The sequence below is a fragment of the Melopsittacus undulatus genome, chromosome 4 (assembly GCF_012275295.1).
Source record: "Melopsittacus undulatus isolate bMelUnd1 chromosome 4, bMelUnd1.mat.Z, whole genome shotgun sequence".
Taxonomy (NCBI): Eukaryota; Metazoa; Chordata; class Aves; order Psittaciformes; family Psittaculidae; genus Melopsittacus; species Melopsittacus undulatus.
In genome coordinates, this window is record NC_047530.1 from 96,866,799 (window position 1) to 96,886,488 (window position 19,690).

The 19,690-nt window shown below is 53.6% G+C and overlaps 1 protein-coding gene across 1 annotated transcript; it reads right to left on the minus strand.

Annotated features, from left to right (window-relative positions):
* Positions 1 to 36: 36 nt before the first annotated feature.
* CNNM1 (cyclin and CBS domain divalent metal cation transport mediator 1) lies at positions 37 to 19,690 on the minus strand. The gene is made up of 13 exons (XM_031044629.2): positions 17,968 to 19,690; positions 7,528 to 7,671; positions 6,828 to 6,968; positions 6,378 to 6,547; positions 6,086 to 6,185; positions 5,878 to 5,925; positions 2,981 to 3,043; positions 1,852 to 2,015; positions 1,469 to 1,646; positions 1,066 to 1,179; positions 857 to 973; positions 538 to 665; positions 37 to 204 (listed from the first exon to the last, which is right to left on the minus strand). The coding sequence occupies exons 1-12, from the start codon at positions 19,688 to 19,690 to the stop codon at positions 586 to 588; spliced, it is 3,042 nt and encodes a 1,013-aa protein (XP_030900489.2). The 3' UTR covers positions 37 to 204; positions 538 to 585.

A 19,690-nucleotide genomic window follows, 5' to 3' on the forward strand; every position in this document is an offset into this window, starting at 1 on the left:
CAGACTCCATCTGGCTGGTCCAGGCTGCCTGGGTGGTTCAGCCCTGCCGGGGGCACATCCTTTCTCGCCTGGGGATGGGGCTCTGCACAAGGCCTGCAGGGAGGGGAGGCGCGAGCGGGCAGGCAGGCGGGCAGGCAGCGAGCGGGTGCAGACCTGCTGCTGTTGAACATGAGCCTCGTGGCAGGAGACCCCCATGCTGCAGACCTGGAAGACACAAAGGCAGACAGGTAGCTGGAGCTTGCCCTCCCTTAGCTGCTGCTCAAACCTGCAGCATCTTCTCAAGCCAGGCTCAGGAATATTGGTGCAGACACACATTTCTAGCTGTGAAAACATGAGTCAGGGTCTCGCTGTCTCCCACACCCCTCCCTGCCCAAAGATGGTTGGAATCTGCTGCTACATTCCTTGACCCTGCTCCAGCCCCCAACAACATGCATGCCTAACCACAGCATTTGTCTTTGCTGCTTGAAACTTGATTTTAAGCTATTGTTGAGCAATCTCTCATTTGCTGGAATATTGCACTAAGAGGCAGGTTCCTACCTCCAGTCTGCATGGGCCTCCAGCACTGTGCTCTGGCCACGCTGCTGCTCAGGTGATTAATGGGTCGAGATTGGAGCTCTCCTCTGGCAACTTCTCATCCTCCAGCGACGGCCGCTGCTTTCGCCCACCTGCAGCAGCAAGAGGGGGTGCTGGGGGCAAGGGTGCTCAGGACAGGGTGACTGGCTCTACCTGAGCTAGCCTTAGGTGCAGCATTGCCTGCTGCTGGGGTACTGCCAGGGTACTGCGTTGCCCATCAGCCCCATACAGGGTGTCCCCAGGAGCTCTCCCCTGGTGTTCCCTCCATGGGTGAGTCACTCACTCAGGGATCTCAGCAGCCTCCTGCCCAGCGTCTCCTCATTGCTACTTGGTGTTGAGCTGCTCTCAGCCTCTCTGCCCGGGGACTCTGGCTCCAGGACAGTGCTGCAGCGCTCACTGTCTGCAAAAGCCCAGTATGGCTGCAGCACCCAGGGGCACCACAGCCCTTGCCACCCACAGGGTCCTGTGTGAATGTCCCGCCTCCAGACTCACTCTGATGCTTGCTGTTCTCCTTGTTGTCAGCCGTCTCCTCCTGGATGAAGGGGATGCTCTCCATGCGCAGGAACACTGACTCACTGGGACTGTGCAGTCCTTCAGAGCGGTTGCCTGCAGGGACACAGGGCAAGCATGGCAGCAGGGCAGGGAGATGCTATGCCTGGGGCAGACGCAGCAGGATGCCAGCCATAGCAGCAGGTCCCACTGCCAGAGACCCCCAGGGAACACAAGCATACAGAGAGGAATTACATGCCTGCACACTTGCACCTATGCCCCAGGCCATGTGCAACTGTGTCTCAGCAGTGGTGTGCCCATCTTGCCAACAGATCCCAGCATGGTCCCCCCAGGGGACATGCAGCATTGGCCTATGACAGGGAAGGGATGCTGCTGGGTGACTCACACATGATGCTGTTCTTCTCATTCAGGAGGGTGGTGGGGTCCTCCTTTGGTGTCTGTGGGGTTCCCCGCAGGGTTGAGGCCTTGGTTGAATCCCTGTCGAAGGCCTCTATGTCAGGGGACTGTGGTGAGCTGTCCATGCGGCTGGCCACCAGCGCGTTGTGGTACTGCTGCCGGGTGACCTGCACAGACAGACGTGCACATCTGGCTCAGTGGGTCCACCGAGACCTCCTGGGGACTTGGTGGTACCAAACCCCAAGCCAGCAGGAGTGTGGGATTCCCCAGCACCCACTGGGCACCCGTCAGGCTCCCAGGACACAGCAGAACAAGAAGGTGCCTGGGAAGGGGTGCCCAGGGTGGGACAGTGCCTGCCAGCCCTGCCTGTACCTTGACGAACTGCACATCGCAGAGGATGTGCACGGAGTAGTCAGGGGTGTAGATGTTGTTGCTGCTGCTGTGGAGCTGCGTGTTGCTGCCCCCGTAGTCATTGTGCTCCCAGTTGGGGGACTCGGAGCGGTTGAGCCCGCTGCACCGCGATGGTGACCTGTTCACTGCGGGAGAGAACGGCAGAGAGGCAAACACTCACTTCTCACTTGTGGTGCTGTGTGGGTCTCCTGTGCTGGCGCAGGGGCAGGATGGACCTGTCACCTCCGGTGGCTGTGCCCCACGGGCACTGGGGCTGGCAGGGGCTCTGCGGGGACCTCTGCTGGGATCCTCCTCAGTGCATGCTGGCAGTGGAGACTCTGCCATGCCAGCCATGCACAAACCAAAGGGGACCGGACAGGCAGGCATCCAACCTGGCACCGGCAGCAGAGGTTAGTACTGCTGCCTTCCCATCACACTGACTGACTGACAGCTCCCCTGCTAGCACAGGCCTTCTGCATGGCATTTGGCACAAATTCCAGTTGCAGCTGGCAGCCCTCAGGGGTTTACTTAACCTGCCTTGAGGGCACACTCCTGTTCATCCCAGCAGAACAGAGGCTGCTAGGGCAAGCTAGCCCATTGCTCATGTCAACTGATGGCCTCTGACACAGGGTGTGATAGATTTTGTCTGGTCAGTGATTTATTAGGGAACAAAGGCAGCTTGCTCCCGCACAGGTGACATCAAGAACTTGTTGACTTTGCTGCTAAAACATTCTTCTATTACCCAGATTGCTAGAAAGCAAGGGAAGCAGGGCAGTGTGCATTCAGGGCTGTGGGCAGCTGTCTCAGAAGCAGCAAGTAGCGAAAAAATCTAAACACTGACTGCAGGAAAGTACAGGAGCTGCACACCAAGGAAAACCCAAGCTGTCCATGGCTCCCCACTTGTCCCCATACCATTCTTCCTGTGGCTCACATCATACTGGAAAGGCTGCTGGTGTGTCTAAACCAGTGAGGGGCTGCCAGTGTGGGGTGCCATGGGTGCTCCTCTCCTTGTGCTACCCTGCATGCAGGGTGCAGGGGCCTTGGTGCACCATGCACAGGGAGCTGGAAAGATCCTGGCACACACAGACATCCCTGCCCAAAGCCGTGTTACCTGGAGAGCCAGCCAGTGAGTCCCCTCTGCTGAAGGCGAAGGTACGGGACACTGAGACAGGCACTGCAGGGAGAAGGAAGAGAGGGAGGGAAGGAGGAAGGGGTGGACATGAGGTGGCACACAGACCAAGAGGAAGAATGAGAAAAAGAATCACGTGTCAGCAGCCCTGGGCTGAGCTCCCACACTGCCTCCATCACCACTTCCCACCCCTCTTATACCCTCCTGCTTCTGCTCCAGGGAGGCACTTGCCAGCCCTGCGGCCAAGGACACCGGCAGGGACACAGACTTGAGTGCTGTAAATCAATGGGCTGCTTTGTGACAAGGTAACCAGAGGTGAGGCTGGGGGAAACCAGCTCTTGCCAGGCCTGTCTGCCCAGCCACATACCTCCCTAGAGCCACAGCCTGGGCAGAAAGCATCTTTCATGGGCTGAGTGCTGGCACCCTGCTCCATCCCTTCACCACCCGCTGCCAGGACTTTGTGGTCAGCTTGCGTCGCCTGGGGGATGGGCAGAAGCTAAGCCAAGTGGCTGTGCTTTGCATCTGGGATGCTTCCATGTGTGCAGGCAGGTAGCAGAGAGTGAATGTGCTCTGCCTCACACAGCCCCACAGCTGCAGGCAGAGGCTGGCAGAAGCCCCTCAGCGTGATGCAAAGGTGCCAGGGATGCCTGCAGCATCCTGCGGGGCCCTGACGGGGGTCTTAACAGCCTTGGAGTGATGCCAAGAGCCACCCCACAGGGGAACCACTGTCCCATTGACAGAGAGCAAATCACAGGCCATTCACTTTGCATGTTTCACTGCTATGGGTTACAGCAGCAGTGACAATTTCAGGGATAGGCATTCCCCCTCCCTGTGACTTGCTGCCTGCAGGGAGCTGCCCCACTGCCCTCCACAGCATCCCTGGGCAATGCACTCATTAACACCTCCCAGTGCCACATCTCTGCTCTCACCACTGGCAGCACTCATCTGAGTGGCATATCCACAGGAAGATGTGAGCCCACCCATCGGCTGCCAGCTGCTTTCTCAAGCCATGGACATGCTTCCCACAGCTGCTGTCCCTCCTGCCCCAGGTGCACTGCCTTCTTTCCAGCCACTGTGCCTGCAGCACAGCAGCAACACTCCAGGGACCATCTCCTGCCTATGAGACTAATGTTTCTAAATTGCTTCAAAGGTAAAACCCCCAGGAAATGTGCCTTACAGTTCCCTCCTTCCAATCTCCCCATTCAGTTACTCCTCAGTAACTCTTCTTCATGTCCTCCTCTGAGTCAAAACCTGCTGCAAATAGAAGTCCAAGCAAAAGCACCAGCTTGAAGTGCTTCCCAGAACAACCTCATCCAACTGGAAGCAAAGGATGGGCTGATAACCACTAGCACTCCCCCTGCTTTCAGTGCCTGGCCCTCGGCAGCAATGCCCTGTGCCACCAATGCCAAAGATCACCTGGTGATTAAACAGTTGCATAACAATGGTTAATTAATAAAGAAGTGTTAAATGCTCCAGGGTTAAAGTCTGAATTCTCCGCTGTCTCACACTCACTTGTGCTGGGCTTTGCTTCACAGAGAAGGAGGACAGCGCCCTGACAAGGGAGATGCCCTGAGACCTGTGCCTACCATGGTTCCTCACTGCCAGGGGTGTGACACAGCCCACACCCCAGGGCAGGCAGGAGTGGCTGGATGGTGGAAAACACCCCATGATACAGGATCACGTGCGAGTACAGGGAGCAAATGTTCCCTGAGCAGCAGTGTCCCAGCGGGCAGCACTGTGGATATGTGTGGCTGCACTGACACTGCTCCCACTGTGGCTTATGCCCTGCCTGATGCTTGTGGGCACCACCCTCTGAGGAGCCCTGGGGATGGTCACTGAGGGCACAGGGCATTGGAGCATGCAACAACATCCTGGGGAAAATCAGCCACTTTGTTGATTTCCTCTGTTCAAACTGAGCATGCTGCAGATGCATGGAAATGAGCACTGAGGGATAATCCAGCAGTCCAGAGCCAGCCTTTCGAATGGAAGCAAGAAGCAAGAAATAGGTGAACCCTAGAGCAGCACGCAGACTGGAGCCATGGGAATGACAGTCACCTGCCCTAAGGGACTCCCTGTTCTCTCAACAGCATTCTTCCCTACACTTTCCTAAAGGTTAAACTTGACAGGTTCTTGTTTTGATTATAGGCACCCAGAACATTCTCATTGTACCATCAGCACTGCACATCCAACTGGGGTTGGGAAGAGGGATGTACCTGACCAGGGGTGAGCAACACCTCTACCCAATCACTCCTAAAGCACCAGGGATTAACCATCTGCAGGAGTGATCAGCAAAGAAAGGAGGGCACAGTCTCCCCTAAATCAGAGCTCCCTCTGCAGGCAAACTGCTCGGTAACCCATTATCTCTGCAGGCACGGAATTTATCTGGACGGGGGCATCTACTTTTAACTCAGCTGATTTCCCCCACCAACACTTGCAAATGGCTCACAGGTTCATCTCTGCAGTTCCCAAGCATTCCCTTCGTGTGGGACCCATGCTCAGCTCATTCTCCGAGGCTCAGGAACGCAAATGGGTCCAGAGATGTTACACTGAGACTCAGAGGCACTGTGCCAGAATTCACAGCGTTTACTGCTCCCATCTGCATCACCATGCTGCCACCGTGGGCAGTGCCCCTTGTAGTACCAGCCTGCTGGGATCCACCTGAAGGGATCCAGCACTTAGTTGAGACCTCAAAAAGACCTCAATGTCCTTTCTGCAGGTGGCATCAGCCCCTCAGGTCTTTCTCCACTGAGCTTTTCAAAGGGGTGATCTCAGTGGAGAGCCTGAGCTGCTCTGCACAGGGTGCAAACCCATCCCTCCTCCAGGCAGCTTGTGATGCAGAGGAGAGATTTTAGAGCTCCAACCTGTCCCAAAATACTTACATAGGAAGGAGGATCCAGCCAGGCTGCCCACTTTTCGCACATCATTATCTGAAATGAGAGCTGGAGGTGTAGGAATCGCAGAGGAAGGACTCCAGCCTGCTCCACACCCTGCAGCAGGGCCACCCCACCCCACAGCCAGCCGCAGCTTAGCCCCCATGGAGGCTGCAGAAGCAAGGGCAGGGCTGGAGTGACCTCACAGAGCCCTTACCTGAGGAAACAACAGCCATGATGGCAGGGACACCGTAGTATGTGAATGCCCCATTCTCAAACCTCAGCCCTTCCTTGCCAATTTCCACCTCCACTTTCCCCTGGAAGGAGAAGGAAAACCCGCTCAGACAGGCACCTTGCACTCCCAGCCACCAACCCACCCAGGGCTGCAGGGACCCCGCTGCCCTGTATGAGAAGAAGGGCATCTTCATTGGCAGAGGCAGCCCAGAGCAAGGTGGTGAGGAGAAGCAGGCCACCCCCTGCCATGCTCTACTCCCTGCTGCCCCAGGCACCTGCAGGATGAGGACAAAGTAGTCGACAGGGCGGTTGCGCTGGTAGAGGTAATGCTCTGCTGCCTTCTTGTTCTTGCGGTCGTACTTGAGCTCCTGGATGACGTTGGGGTGCTTGAGGAGCCGGAGCAGGATCTTCTCAGACAGGTAGGGGGACTTGAAAGGCTCCACTTCTAGAGGGGAGGCAACACACACTTGCTCAGCAGGGATGGGGTTCCCAAGAGCCCCTTATCCTCTAAGCTTCATGGTCGCTCTTCCTGCAGCCTCAGCACCCTGTGGCATGGAAGGGACCTCAACCAGACCCATGCTGGTGGGGCAGTGGGATGACCTGGGTCCAGGCAGGCAGAAACCGCTCACTGAGCAGAGGAGCCTGACCCAAGAATGGCTCAGGGTTGCCATGCAGGGGTGGTGCTATGGCAGGGAGATGCAGGGCTTGCACAAGGGCAAGGGTACCTGTTGCCATGAACCGATGGGTGGCCAGAAGGAGCTGTGGGGAGATCTTCACCTTCATCTCACTGTCCGAGAGCCTGAAGATGGAGAAGTCCTGGGGCTTGCGTCCCCGGTGGGGCACACGTTCCTTCTTCCGATTGTTTGCTGCAGGGCAGAGAGCAAAGCATTTGCCTGCATGCAGCAGCCACAGAGCTGCTGCAGCTGCAGGGCCCATACCACATGCACATGTATACAGAGAGGCACATCTTGCTGCACCCCATGGCAGGGCTGCTGTGGAGCAGCAGCTGGAGCAGCGGGGCACACAAAATCTGCCATGCGTCCCAGCCTTGGGAGCAGCTCCCTGGGGAGGGAGCAGGGTGGTAAAACACACTTCTTTCTCAGGAACAAGTCCTGGGTTGCCCTGGCTGGATGTGTCACTCAGAATTGGAAGGAGCTTGGGAACCACCCATGAGCATTTCATGCCCAATTCACGTGCCCCTGAGTAAGGGCCTGCCCAGCCACCAGCTGCTGGTGCTTTTCTATCTTCAGCATTCAAGACTCCCTGACATCTATCCATTATCCTTGTCTTTCCCACCATGACTGTTAATTGCTTTGGGGAAGGACCACAGTTTGCTCTGGCCTGTTTCCTACCCACATGTCTGTCTGTCTGTGCGGGCTCCCACCCTGGTTCCTGCAACCGCAGTAGCTGCTCTGGGACACTAACTGTACAGATCCGTCTCATCCAGGATCTCGGACTTGATGATCTCCTCAATGACATCCTCCAGGGTGACAATGCCCATCACCTCGTAGAATGGGTCTCCTTCCCCTTCGTTGTTCACCCGCTGCACGATGGCCAGGTGGGACTTCCCTGTGTGGGGAAGAGCAGAGCAGCAGTGAGCCCCCAGGCCTGGTGAGAGGGGTCCCAGCACGGCAGGCTGGCAGGGGGGCAGGGCTTGGTGGGAGGCACAGGTCACAGCCAGACCTCAGAAGCACTGAAAGCCATCCGAACCGTGCTAACCCAAAGAGAAGGGCTGCACACACAGCCCAGCCTAACAGGGCTACTACTCCCCAGGCTGACTCCCAGGTGTCACAGGGTTCTGACTGGCTCATTTTTGGGGCTTGCTTTCTTTCAGAATGGTCAGGGGTCTGGAGCATCTCTCTTATGAGGAGAGACTGTGGGAGCTGTGCCTGTTTAGTCTAGAGGAGATTGAGGGGGGTTATCATGAATGCACATAAATATCTCAAAGGTGGGTACCAGGAGGATGGTGCCAAACCCTTTCAGTGGTGCCCAGCAACAGGATTAGGACCAAAGGCCACAAACTAAAACACAGGAAGTTTCACGTGAATATGAAGAAGAACTTCTTTATGCTGAAGGTGGCAGAGCACTGAACAGGCTGCCCAGGGGGGTTGTGCAGTCTCCCTCTATGGAGATATTCAAAACCTGCTTGGACACATTCCTGTGTAACCTGCTCTAGGTGGCCCTGCCTGGGAGAGGGATTGGACTGGGTGATCTCCAGGGGTCCCTTCCAGCCCTAACGGTTCTGTGATTCTTTACCCAGGCACCCTGCTGCAAGTCACTCTGCTTAGCTCTTTGACAGCCTCCTGTGCAGGAATGATGTGTATGTTATACCAGCTGCTTCTTGCTTACCCTCAGTTTCATTGGCACAAACAACTCTTAACACAGCAATGAGACGGCATCCTCCAACACAGAAATGTGAGCATGTCCTTGGGCTCTGCTGGTTTTCCTCATCCTCCTGGTGTTTTCTCATTCTGTTGTTAATTATCCTTCCTATCAAATTGCCAGGACCAGCCTCCCCCCATATTTCTATCCATCAGTGTCTGGACCAATCCTAAAGCTTTTCTTAAAACACACACAAAGCATCCAGCTCCTTGGAACAGCAGCTGGTTTTAATGCAGAAATGCATATGTTTGTTTGCAGCTTTCAGCCCAGCTCCTGCAGAACTCTTCGGTGAACCATCTGGATGCAAAGGCTTTCCAAGCCATCAGCTTGCACCTGAATGTCTTCTCTGACCCCTGCCCTAGACAGCACCCCCTATCTATTGCCTTGAACAAGGAAACTGGGACCAGGACCTTCAGCTGCAATGATGGTGACTCCTGTTTGAAAGTCAGTGTTTCTCAATCACGTTTTCAGCTTCCTCACTTGTCCCCAGTAAACTGGCAGCTTTGCTGACACATTCTCACACTTCTCACTTTTGGCATATTTGAAATATTGCTATTTGCTTTCACATGTCCAACTCTGTAAGCTGTTTTGACTTCTTCAACTTCTCCCTTCCTTTATTGTCTGCTCTGTTTTATGTTCCTGCTCAGCAGCTTGACCAGAACCCAAATCCCAAGCCAAAAAATAACTTTTGGGTTTCTATCTGCCAATGAACAGCACTGGTTTTCTTACTGCCCCATGGCACAGGGATCTGAACCTCTAGTTTTATTTAAAACATTAAAAACGTCCTTCATGAGCACCACAGCCAACAACTTCTGCTCCCTCTGTTTGCTCTGCATCCCTAGGGTCTCCTGTCACAATGCCTGCACAAACCCAGCTGTACCATGGGCACTGCAGGCACCTCCAGGAAGATGCAAACACATTTTCCCCGTGGGCTTGGAGCTGAGCTCCTGGAGCAGCAATGGTCACCCAAAAGGGGGAGCAGGTCCCTTCTGCTATACGGCTGTCTCTGCATCTGCTTCTCCCATAAACCCTCCCTGACAAACTCGCCTGCTGCTCAGGGCAAGGGGATGTGAACAGTATTTATGCACAGAGATGCAACAGGGGTGGACTCCTGCCTGCTGCACTGCTCCCTCTTTGCCTGCTGGTGCCTTCTGCCTCATTCCTGCAGAGGGAGAGGGATGAGCACATCCAGGGCAGCCTGGCAGTCCTATCAAACGCAAACGGCAGGGGAACATGTGACCTTCAAATAACCTTGTCCTGGATCTGAGACGAGCAAGTGACATTTCTCAGATGAAGATCAGCACTATACATTTCTCACAGCAAAGCTTGGGCATTTTCCACAGTATAAATTCCCTTCTCCTCATACCAAGCTTTTATTGCAAGATTTCAGAGAGCAGCTCGCTGCCTCCCACGCCTACAGAATTAGAAACGAGAACATAACATCATAGCAAGTAGCACTGGGATGCACTTAAAAAAGACCCCAGATCAATAGCTTTGGGGCACTGGAAATTCAGCATGTTCTTTTGACCGGGTTATTTCACTCCTTTCATACCCAGGTTTGTGCTTCTCGTTTGTTCAGGGGTAATAAAGCAACACGACTTGAGACTTAAAAAGAAGAAAGCGGCAGAGTTGGCCGCAGGACAGCAGCAACAGCTACATTTCATCTTAGCAAAGTCCAACTTTTGAGTGTGTCTCCTTTGCCAAACCCCACTCCCAAACACTGGGGCCATCTGGCCTCCTCCAAGTCCTCGGGTGAGCAAGGAGAGGGGAGAAATTATTTCTTTTGGCTGAAAGCTTGTTGTTAATGACATTTACATGCAACCCAAAACCACTGAGCCCTTACAAAAAGCTTAGGTGCTACTTAAAGGCATTCAGAGAGTAATGGACGCAGTTCTTTTTCTGGCCAAACACCTACATCAACTCTGTAATTTACTCTACAGCAGCCTCAGAGAAATATGATTCCAGCTCCATATTCACATAGCAGCAAATGAGATTATATAGAAGTAACCCAGCACTGTTAGCCTGAGAGGAGACCCAGGGTTTCACTGCACTGGGGGCAGAGCCAGGAGGGCTGTTAGACTGCTCAAGAGTTCTTTATTTTCACAGAAAATAAACACCTGTAGCCGTGCCATAAACCCCCGGTTTACGTTTCCAGGCTAACGTTAGACCCACATTAGAGATGGGGCAGGTACCAAGCAACAGAAGATGGTTGCAATTCATGTGGTTGCTCCTGGCCCACACCAAGCAAACTGATCCTAGCCCCTGCCTGGCCGGCTGATACCCATAACCACAAGAAGCCCTGGCCCTCAGTCCCAGCCCTTGCAAACCACTGCCCCCACTGGGAAACGGTTGACTTGTCCTGATTTCCCACCTGAGGGACATGAGGTCGTTTTCAAAGTCCTGCCCCCTGACCTGGCTGGGTCCTCGGTTTCCTCCCTGTAGGTTTGGCAGCAGGGATGGGGGGGGGGGTTGGGCTCCCTGGCCATTATTGCTCCCTTCTGGGCTAGGGATGCTGCCAAGCTCAGCTGCATCTCCCTGCCTGGACCTGGGATCTGCTACACTTGCACAGGAGGAAAAGCAGCAGCTTTTGGAGGTGCCAGAGGGGTTGTATTCTCTTCGGCAGCCATTACCCTGCAGGTCTGCCTTGGTGGGAATACAAGAGAGGGAGATAAATCATTTAAACAAAACCCCAAACTTTATCTAAGCCAGCTTCAAGATCAGTAAAACTGGTTCCAAAAACTGTGCTATTGTAACCGTTGCTTGATAGCTCAAATGAAATGAATTATAAGGGTGAGCTGCTTCCCCACTAGCAAGCTGTCACATGTGAATTTTACAGGGTTATTGCTGATGCAGGAAAGCACAGTGAAACACTTGAGAATCAAAGCCTTGGTTTGGCAAATGCTAGAACAAATGGGCAATTAACTTCACTTGTGCGAATGGCTCCACCGGCCTCGGCAGGGCTGCTCTCGCACAGGAAGTCTATAGGTGATTAAGTGTCTGCTCAGCATGGGATACAACTGTACTAAATTCTTTATGAGCTACATGAAATCTGCTCTTTTCAAACAGCAATTTGGGTGGAAAGTTAATGCTAAATTAGAGACCTAATATAAACAGCTGAGAGCTTCTGGATGGAACAAGCATTTGAATAGATATCTAAAGCTTTCATGCCTGTTTTTAGGAGCCTTTGTATTTCATAGGTGCCTAAATGACCTTGGGCTCATAGAGCCACCTCAAAGCGTCCTCCCCAGTGGGAGAACAGGGTCTGAACACACGGAAATGCCTTTATGGGAAAGAAAGTGCTGCAAATATAGCCCAGGCTACTTCCTTACCTCTTTTTTTTTTGTGTAGGTGCTCTGCCAGAGGAATGTTAAAGATGCTTTAGCCTTGTCTCTCATTCCACGGGATAAGCATGAAATTTACTTTCATAAATTTTACAGTAAGATCTAAAGCTGTTACTGAGAGATCAAAGGTACAGGCACAAGCCACGAACCATGTACAGCTACAAAATGGAAGGCAAAACCCCCAGAGTAATTGGTAACTAAGGTTGATTTATGAAAGAACCATGATGTAACTGAAATCTGTTTTCTGTGTGCTTTCAATCAGAGCTCTTCTCTGGGTGAGGGGCTGCCAGCATCTCCATGCCCCTTTGCAGACCTGCATCTGAAGCAAGTGGGGACCCCGATTTAAACTGGAAATGTGCATGTGAGTGGTACCACGTGTGCTCTTGTGTTACCACAACCCCGCAACAAGGGTAAAACCACATGCCTGAGGAGTTGCACCTAAAGACAATCTACATTTGCATCTAAATAGGGAGGAAATAATGAAGAAGGCTGCGGGAGCACCCAACTCTATGTGAATCAGAGCTGTGCAAATGAAAATCTGTAAATTCTAATCTAATCCAATCCAGACCTTCCTCAGAGATAAGAAATTCATCTGCCTACATCTGGCTTTAGCAGGGTATAAAAGCCTTTCTCATACTTGGCTTTAGTGCTTTTCTTAATCTTAAGGAAAATTGTGGGAAAGACGGAATACTTGGAAAAGCTGATGTACTACCATTGAGAAAACAGATCAGGAGGATAAGGGGGAGGTTAGAGGGGACAAAGTCTCATCTTCCATCTGCTGTACAATAGGGTTCTGACCTCTTGGGGATTACCCTGCAAGCTCACAAGTGGTGGGTCCCCTTGCATGTTATGTGGAGCCTAAGGAAGCCTACAAGGATGCTGAAGCTTTCTCGAGCTAAAAAAACTTCTGAAGAGCCAATGCAAAATTATTTTCATTGGTGTCTGTAGCATAGGCCACTTGATCCTTTCCTACAGCTCAGTCTGAAGGTGCCTTTGGCAGCTCCCAATAGGGAGATGGGTGGCTGGGTGGGCTCTCACCAATGACACGGCTCCCCTCTTGCTTTGCTGAATGCCCTCCCAGAGCAGGCCTGTTCCTGGGCTTGCTGGGGTCGGGTAAAGCAGGATTCACTCAGGAAGATCTAGCACAGTCTGGGGGCAAAAAACAAAGTAATGTTTCAGGCAGAGTTACTGAAACCATCTTTTGTGCATGGGCACCCCACCTGCTCAGCCTTGCAGTTGCTTTGCAGGGGACCTGTACACTGTACGGGATAGACAATGCCATTGTAACTGCAGAAATCTCTTGAAGGCTGATCCACATTTCAAGCCATGCTCTGTGCTTGCAATGACTCTAGGCTCAGAAGAAGGACAGTATAAAAAGCAGCTGAAATGGTACTGACCCCTGTTTCTGGCAAGCATAAGCACCTTCTCCAGCTACTCTAGATTTGTATAAGTCTGACAGAGGCTGTGGAATATTCTGAAAAGCAAAGACAGCCTCTATGGCAGGGCTGCCCTCCACAAGACTGGCTGTTTTCCTGCTAAGTCAGGAAGTTTGGTTTTGGAGAATTTACTTTTAGTAACTCCTAGAAGATGCCAAACCACAGAAGGCTAATTTGGGTGGTACCTCGGTGTCTGCCCTGCTGCAGGAAAATGAACATCAGAGCAAACTTCTACTGTCCCTCCGACAAGACATTGCTTGCTGAAAGTTGCCACTGCTGTATAGGTACTCCAACAGGAAATTAGTCAACAAAACCCATTAATTACTTGAAGAATGGGATAAGACTATGACTTCCCAGAGGCACTACAGAACAAGGAGGTGGACCTCATGGATGAGCTTCCCACGAGAGAGCTCTTATATCATAAGACTGAAGTTGCAACACACATTGCTTTGGTTATCTTCTAGGGGTGGAGGAGGAACAGACTGCATCACCCACAGCATTTCACACTGAATGAATGCATAGATCTTTCCTCCTAGCTTCATACTCCCAAAGTGACGTTTGTCCTACTGGGACCTCATCTGCTCCTCTGCATTGATTAGCTTGCTAAATATGGTGCAGTTATTTCTCTGCTGCATTAGGCACTTCCTCCTGGCAGCCTAGAATAAAGCCAGGTACTCTGAGATGTACCAATACAAACTGCCAAGGAATTGTCTCCTAATTTTTTCACTCCTTCAGTAATTTCAGCTTATTTTAGGCTGCAGGTGGCAAAGTTAACTGTACTGGTATGTATCTTATTTCTAGAGAACTGGACATACATTCTGTGCAGTGTCCTTCACTTAGCACTTCAATGTAAATGCTGCACAACTATGCATGCCTTCTGTAATGACCCTGTCTGGCTTGCCTGAAAAAGATGGCAAACCGGGTGTTTGGACTTCATTATTTCTGAGCTCATTCCACTGAGTTTTGATGAGAATATAAATGCAAAACCATTTTCTAGCACAAGCGTTTCCTTCCTTCAGCTGGACCTGTTTTGCTCTGCTGTAATGTTGTTTTTCAATACAGTTTTTGCAGTTGCCCTCCTCTTTGGGGCGGTGGGTTGGAGTCCAAGCTATCAACCCCACACGCTGCTGCTGTTTGCAGACTTCTCTGCTGGGTTTTTCCCAGTTCCCATTAGTGCCCCCAATTTAAAAATCTTTCCCCAGGAATCAGTGCCAAAAGAAACACTGAACAATACCAAGCAGCAGCAGGCTTGTGAAGGAGCAGATGTGAAGGCTTTGACCAGTTCTGCTGTGATGCGGCAGGGGCCAGGTTTTGTCAACCAGGAGCTCAGAGCTGCTCTTGGGCACTGTAACCACATTGTGCCATCAGCTCCATAGGTGCTACCGAAGTGTATGCTACTACTTTCACACAATTTAAATGTTTTGGCAAGCTGATGCTACACAAGTGTCCTTCCCCAGGTCCATGGAGTGTAACCCCATCTACACAGGGTTGTGCTGGGGGAGAGGGGATTTGCAACCCTTCTATGGGTTAAGCTCATGGAAAACATTATGCATTTTGATGGAACTTTGCCCATACGAGATTAGGTGTAAGCATACCTAGAAAGCAATGAAGGAAAACCTCCCTTCAAACCCTGCTATAAAAGACTAGAGAGGAAAAAAAGCTGATTATCTCCATAGCTAGGATAGCACAATGAGAGAAAAGAAATGCATCGTGTAAACAAGGATGATAGTGTGATATTGTCAAGTAGGAAGAGAGACAAAACCAGGATGTGCTGCTGGAGGTGTGAGCAAGTCTCAAAGTGCTGTATTTAATCATCACTTGACATTTTCAGTAAGGAAGAACAAATGTTTGCGTACTGTGGAAAGGAATTCTGGCAGAGAAATCTTGTTACTTGTTCATTATGCAAAAAAAAAAAGACATTTTGGGCATATTGGATGTGGCAGAACATTAATCATTAGTGAAACAAATCAGAAGTATACATCGCTATTCAGGAAAGAAAGATTTAAAATGCGATGGGTATTTTGTATAAACACTGTAATAACAAAAAGAAAGAAACGATACAAAACCTGTTTGCATTAACCATGGGAGAAGGAAAAGCAAGCTGGCAAGGTTTCTCTAGAGGTTTGTCTGGGACCTAAGGACCTGGAAATGATTCTCAATGCCCATGCTTACCAGAGACTTCAATTTCCTAGAAACAGACTGGAGACGGCCTCAGTGGAGCATTTGCTGTCCTGCAGGCACCCTGCATGTGCAAAGTGATGAATGCCTTCATTAAGCACTCACTGAACCAACAAGCAGTCAGCCTACACTCTAATTAGTGGAGGTGTCACACAAGACCTGGCCATGGAAAGCAACCTTGATTGGATCAAACAAGATAACTTCACTATAATTCAAACGGACACAGAAAAGGAGACAGTGATGAAGATTCTTAATTACAAATGGGAAATCTTTATTTTAGAAATTAAATAGTCAAGTGAGCAGGGCTGAAACAGCAGGGATGGGACTGAGGGCAGCCAGGAGCAAACATCTATCGCAGTGCAGGCGCCAGCATGAGAACCTGTATTTGGAACTGGGAAAACAGATTTTAGGAGGAGTTCAGGGCTGGGCTGGGGGTTGCCTCTACAAACACAGGGTGCTGGGAGTGACTAAATGCCTGCAAATAGGGGAAAGATGAACTGGAAGAGAACAGTAACACGTGGGGAGAAGAACATTTCAGGAAAAAGCTGGAACTGATCACCATGCTGAGCTAGACACCAAGACCAAAAGCAAGGCTTTTCAGCCACGTGATTTAGAAAACATCAAAAGAAATGAGATGGGAACAGAAGTAAGTGTTAGGAAGAGTTCTACATAGGGGCAAAATGCCCCAGGAGGCCATTATGGCAAAAAGATGTAAGGGAGGAAGAGCCTGGAGCAAAATGCCAAGAGTTTAATTGAGCAAAGCTGAAGAAGGATGGACAATCTTCATTTGAGATAAGGACTAGCAAGTGAAAGTGTAGGGCAGGAAGCAAGACTTGTTAATGTACCTGTCAGCTCAGGGAGCAACACACACAAAACATTCATTTTCAAGCAGAGCAGAGAAGGGCAGCAAGTAAAGGGCAGTGAGCTAAGCAACCACAAATCCATTTCTAGAGGTTGGTTGATCCACAGTGCAGCAGGCTTTAGAACAGCTCTGGAGGGGGAAGCAGTTGAATACACCAAACTAGATCAGATAAAGTGCAGGGGAGACTGATCAAGGGGGACAAAGCCTTGCTTGGCATGCTTTAGTGTGAGGTGCCCCTGCCCATGGCAGGGGGGTTGGAACTAGATGATCTTAAGGTCCTTTCCAACCCTAACTATTCTATGATTCTATGATTCTATGTGTTAAAGTCATCTGACATCTTTGGTAGCACCAAACTCTCTAGACCAGGGAGAGGTAGCAGAGACCTCAGGTGAACTTCAGTAGTATTGTAGTGTCATGCAGAAAGCCACAGTTAAGAAAGAACTGCAAAGCACATAAGGAATTAGGAAGGTGAGAGACAACTGGTTACATTACAAGAAGCACGGGGGGAAGAGGGGGGAAATGAGGGACTACTGCAGCTCATCAGTTTGAACCCTGAGAACAATCTCAAACAAGGAATTTACTGATTTGCACCACTGGAAGTCTCCAGTCCTGCTGAGAGGGCAGTATTGTGTGCCACAGACCTCTGCTCCCTGTGATCCTGCAAGGTGGTGGGGACACAGTCCTGCATCTCCAGAGAAGATGCTGACCTGCATGCATCTGATGATCCCCTCTCTGGCACACATTCTATCCTCCTCTCTTCCTGCCTATACAAAGAGCAGGGAGATAACTCAGAGAGGCATTCTCTGTATCTGGAAGGGACCAGGTTAGCCTTCCTCACATGATCATCTCTGCCTGCGGCAGAGCAGCCCCAGGCAGCCCGGGAGCCGAATGCTGTCTTCCCACATTACATAATGCAGGATGTCACCGCTGCAGCCATTTCTTAAAGACTCACTCACCACAGTATGACGTACTGAGTAACACGCAGCAAAACACCATTCCCAGCAGGGGGGAAACCACATGCTGTGTGTATTCTCAAGATATGGTAATGAAATACAGCTCTCAGCATCTCTGGGGCTGCTGGCAGCTGCTGAATTATGAATACTGTCACAGCTGCAGAAAAAGTACAGCTCTTTCTAAGGGCTTAGGCTTTTCTTCTTTCTTTAAACCACTTGCACAGAAACATTTCCTAGACCTGATTCCCACTGCTAGGCTGAAAATGCGAGAGTTAAGTCACAAGATCTTATCTTCTGCCATTAACTCTTATGTGCAGAACAGAGTGGTGAATGCTGCCTTGCCTGGGCAGAAGTGCAAGGTAGGCACTGTGCCCATGAGGCCACGACCCCGCAGAGGCATCAGCCCTGTGGGACAGGCTCACCTTCTGAGCCAGCAACCTCTGAGGCCAAAGGCTCTTACAGTCTCCTTAACATCACAGGCACGACCAGGATTTCAGGCCCCCGATCCACCCCGAGGCTGCTCCACCAGGTGGCACCAGGGTCACCACCACACCAGCGCATGCAGGGCACAAATCCCCCCAGCATCCCTGGTACCTGCCGGGTTCAGCCAGGAGGCCACGCAGGGTGGGCCGTGGGGGCTGCTGACCTGGGAACCATTGGGGGTGCAGAGGGGTGCAGGGGGAGCCCAAGGGGTGGTGGCCCGGTGGCCTCACCCTTCTTGAACTCCTCAAGCAGCGTGTCGAGGCGCGTGTCGTTGAAGACACAGTGGAGCGGGCGGCGGTAGAAGCGGGTGACAGTCTGCAGGGGGGTGCAGTCATCGGGGTCGACGAAGGCCAGGTCCTTGACGAAGAGCAGATCGACAATGTTATCACGTCGGTCACCTTCATAGACGGGGATGCGGGTGTAGCCGGAGCGGAGGATCTCAGAGACGGTGGCAAAGTCCAGCACGGCGTCGGCACGCAGCATGAAGCAGTCGGCCAGCGGTGTCAGCACATCCTCCACCACCTTGGTGCGCAGCTCCAGCGCTCCCTGCACCATAGCCAACTCCTCCCGCACGAGGTCTCCGTGGGGGCCAGCGGCGCGCAGCGTCTCCAGCAGCCGCTCCCTCGTAGAGAAGACGCTGAGCTCCTGCCGCAGAGCCCAGTCCAGCAGCCGGCTGAGCGGGTAGCAGAGGGGGAAGGCGGCCAGCATCAGCAGCCGGGTGAGGCACAAGGTACGGGAGGCGATGGCCAGCCCGTGCCGCGAGCAGACGGAGTAGGGCAGCACCTCGCCGCCCAGGAAGACGGCGGCGGTGCACAGCAGCACCGGCAGCCAGGGAGCTCCGCGCTGCCCCGCGGCCGCCGCTGCCGCTCCGCCGCCTGGCAGCGATGCGCAGAGCCAGCCGGCCAGGGCCGCGTTGGCCCCGGCCTGCCCCAGCAGCAGCGTGCACAGCAGGTAAGTGCCGCCGCCGCCGCGCACTGCCTGCACCCGCCGCGCCTGCTCCCGCTCGGCGGCAGAGCCGCTATTGCGCAGGACGCGGAGCTCCAGCGGGTCCAGCGAGAGCAGCGAGAGGCGCAGCCCGCTGAACAGCGCCGACAGCCCCAGCAGCAGCAGGGCGCCCAGCGCCCGCAGCCAGCCCGCCTCGGGCAGCGGCAGCAGCCAGACGCCCAGCGCCGGGGAGGCGGGTCGGACCCGCAGCAGGAAGCCGCCCGCCGCGCCGTGGTGCGCCCAGGCCCGCCCGTCCCAGGCGCACAGCGAGAAGAGCCGCCCGCCCGGCGCCGCCGCCGCCTCGCCCTTGCGCGGCTCCCGTACCCGCACCTCGGCCAGAGCCGAGCCCGCCGCCCCGCCCGAGCGCAGCGGCCCCACCACCTCCACGTCCGAGGCCCAGGCGCTGCGCTCCCGGCACCGCTCCGCCGGGCCCCGCGCCGTCTTGCCCCCCGCCGCCGCCGGAGCCGCCTCCTCGATGAAGACTAGCCGCGGCTCCCGCTCCTCCGCCGGCCCACGGCTGCCGTTGCCCTCGGGCGGCGGCTGGAAGTAGAGGCGCAGGAGGAAGCGGCTCCCCTCCGCCGCCTGCACCGCGCCGCCTTCTAGGGACACCCGGCCCGGAGCCGTGTCCTCGGGCCGCAGCCCCAGCAGCCAGGCGGCCCCGGCCGGCGGCCGCGGAGACAGCGAGAAAAAGAGCAGCAGGACAGCACCCCGGCTCCGGCCCCAGCTGCCGCCGCTGCGCCCCGGGCCCGCCGCCATGCCGCTGCACCGGCACCGCAGCGCCCGCTGGCCGCCCCGGGACTGCAGCGGGGAGCCGGCACCGCACGGCACGGCGCGGCGGCACACGTGGGCCGGGGGGCGGGCAGCCGCCGCGCCACGTGCAACCGGGAGCCGGCCCGCGGCGGGAGGGGCCGGCGGAGCGGGGCTGCCGGGGGGGGGGGTTCGCGGGAGCATCCCTGCGGCCGGCGGCAT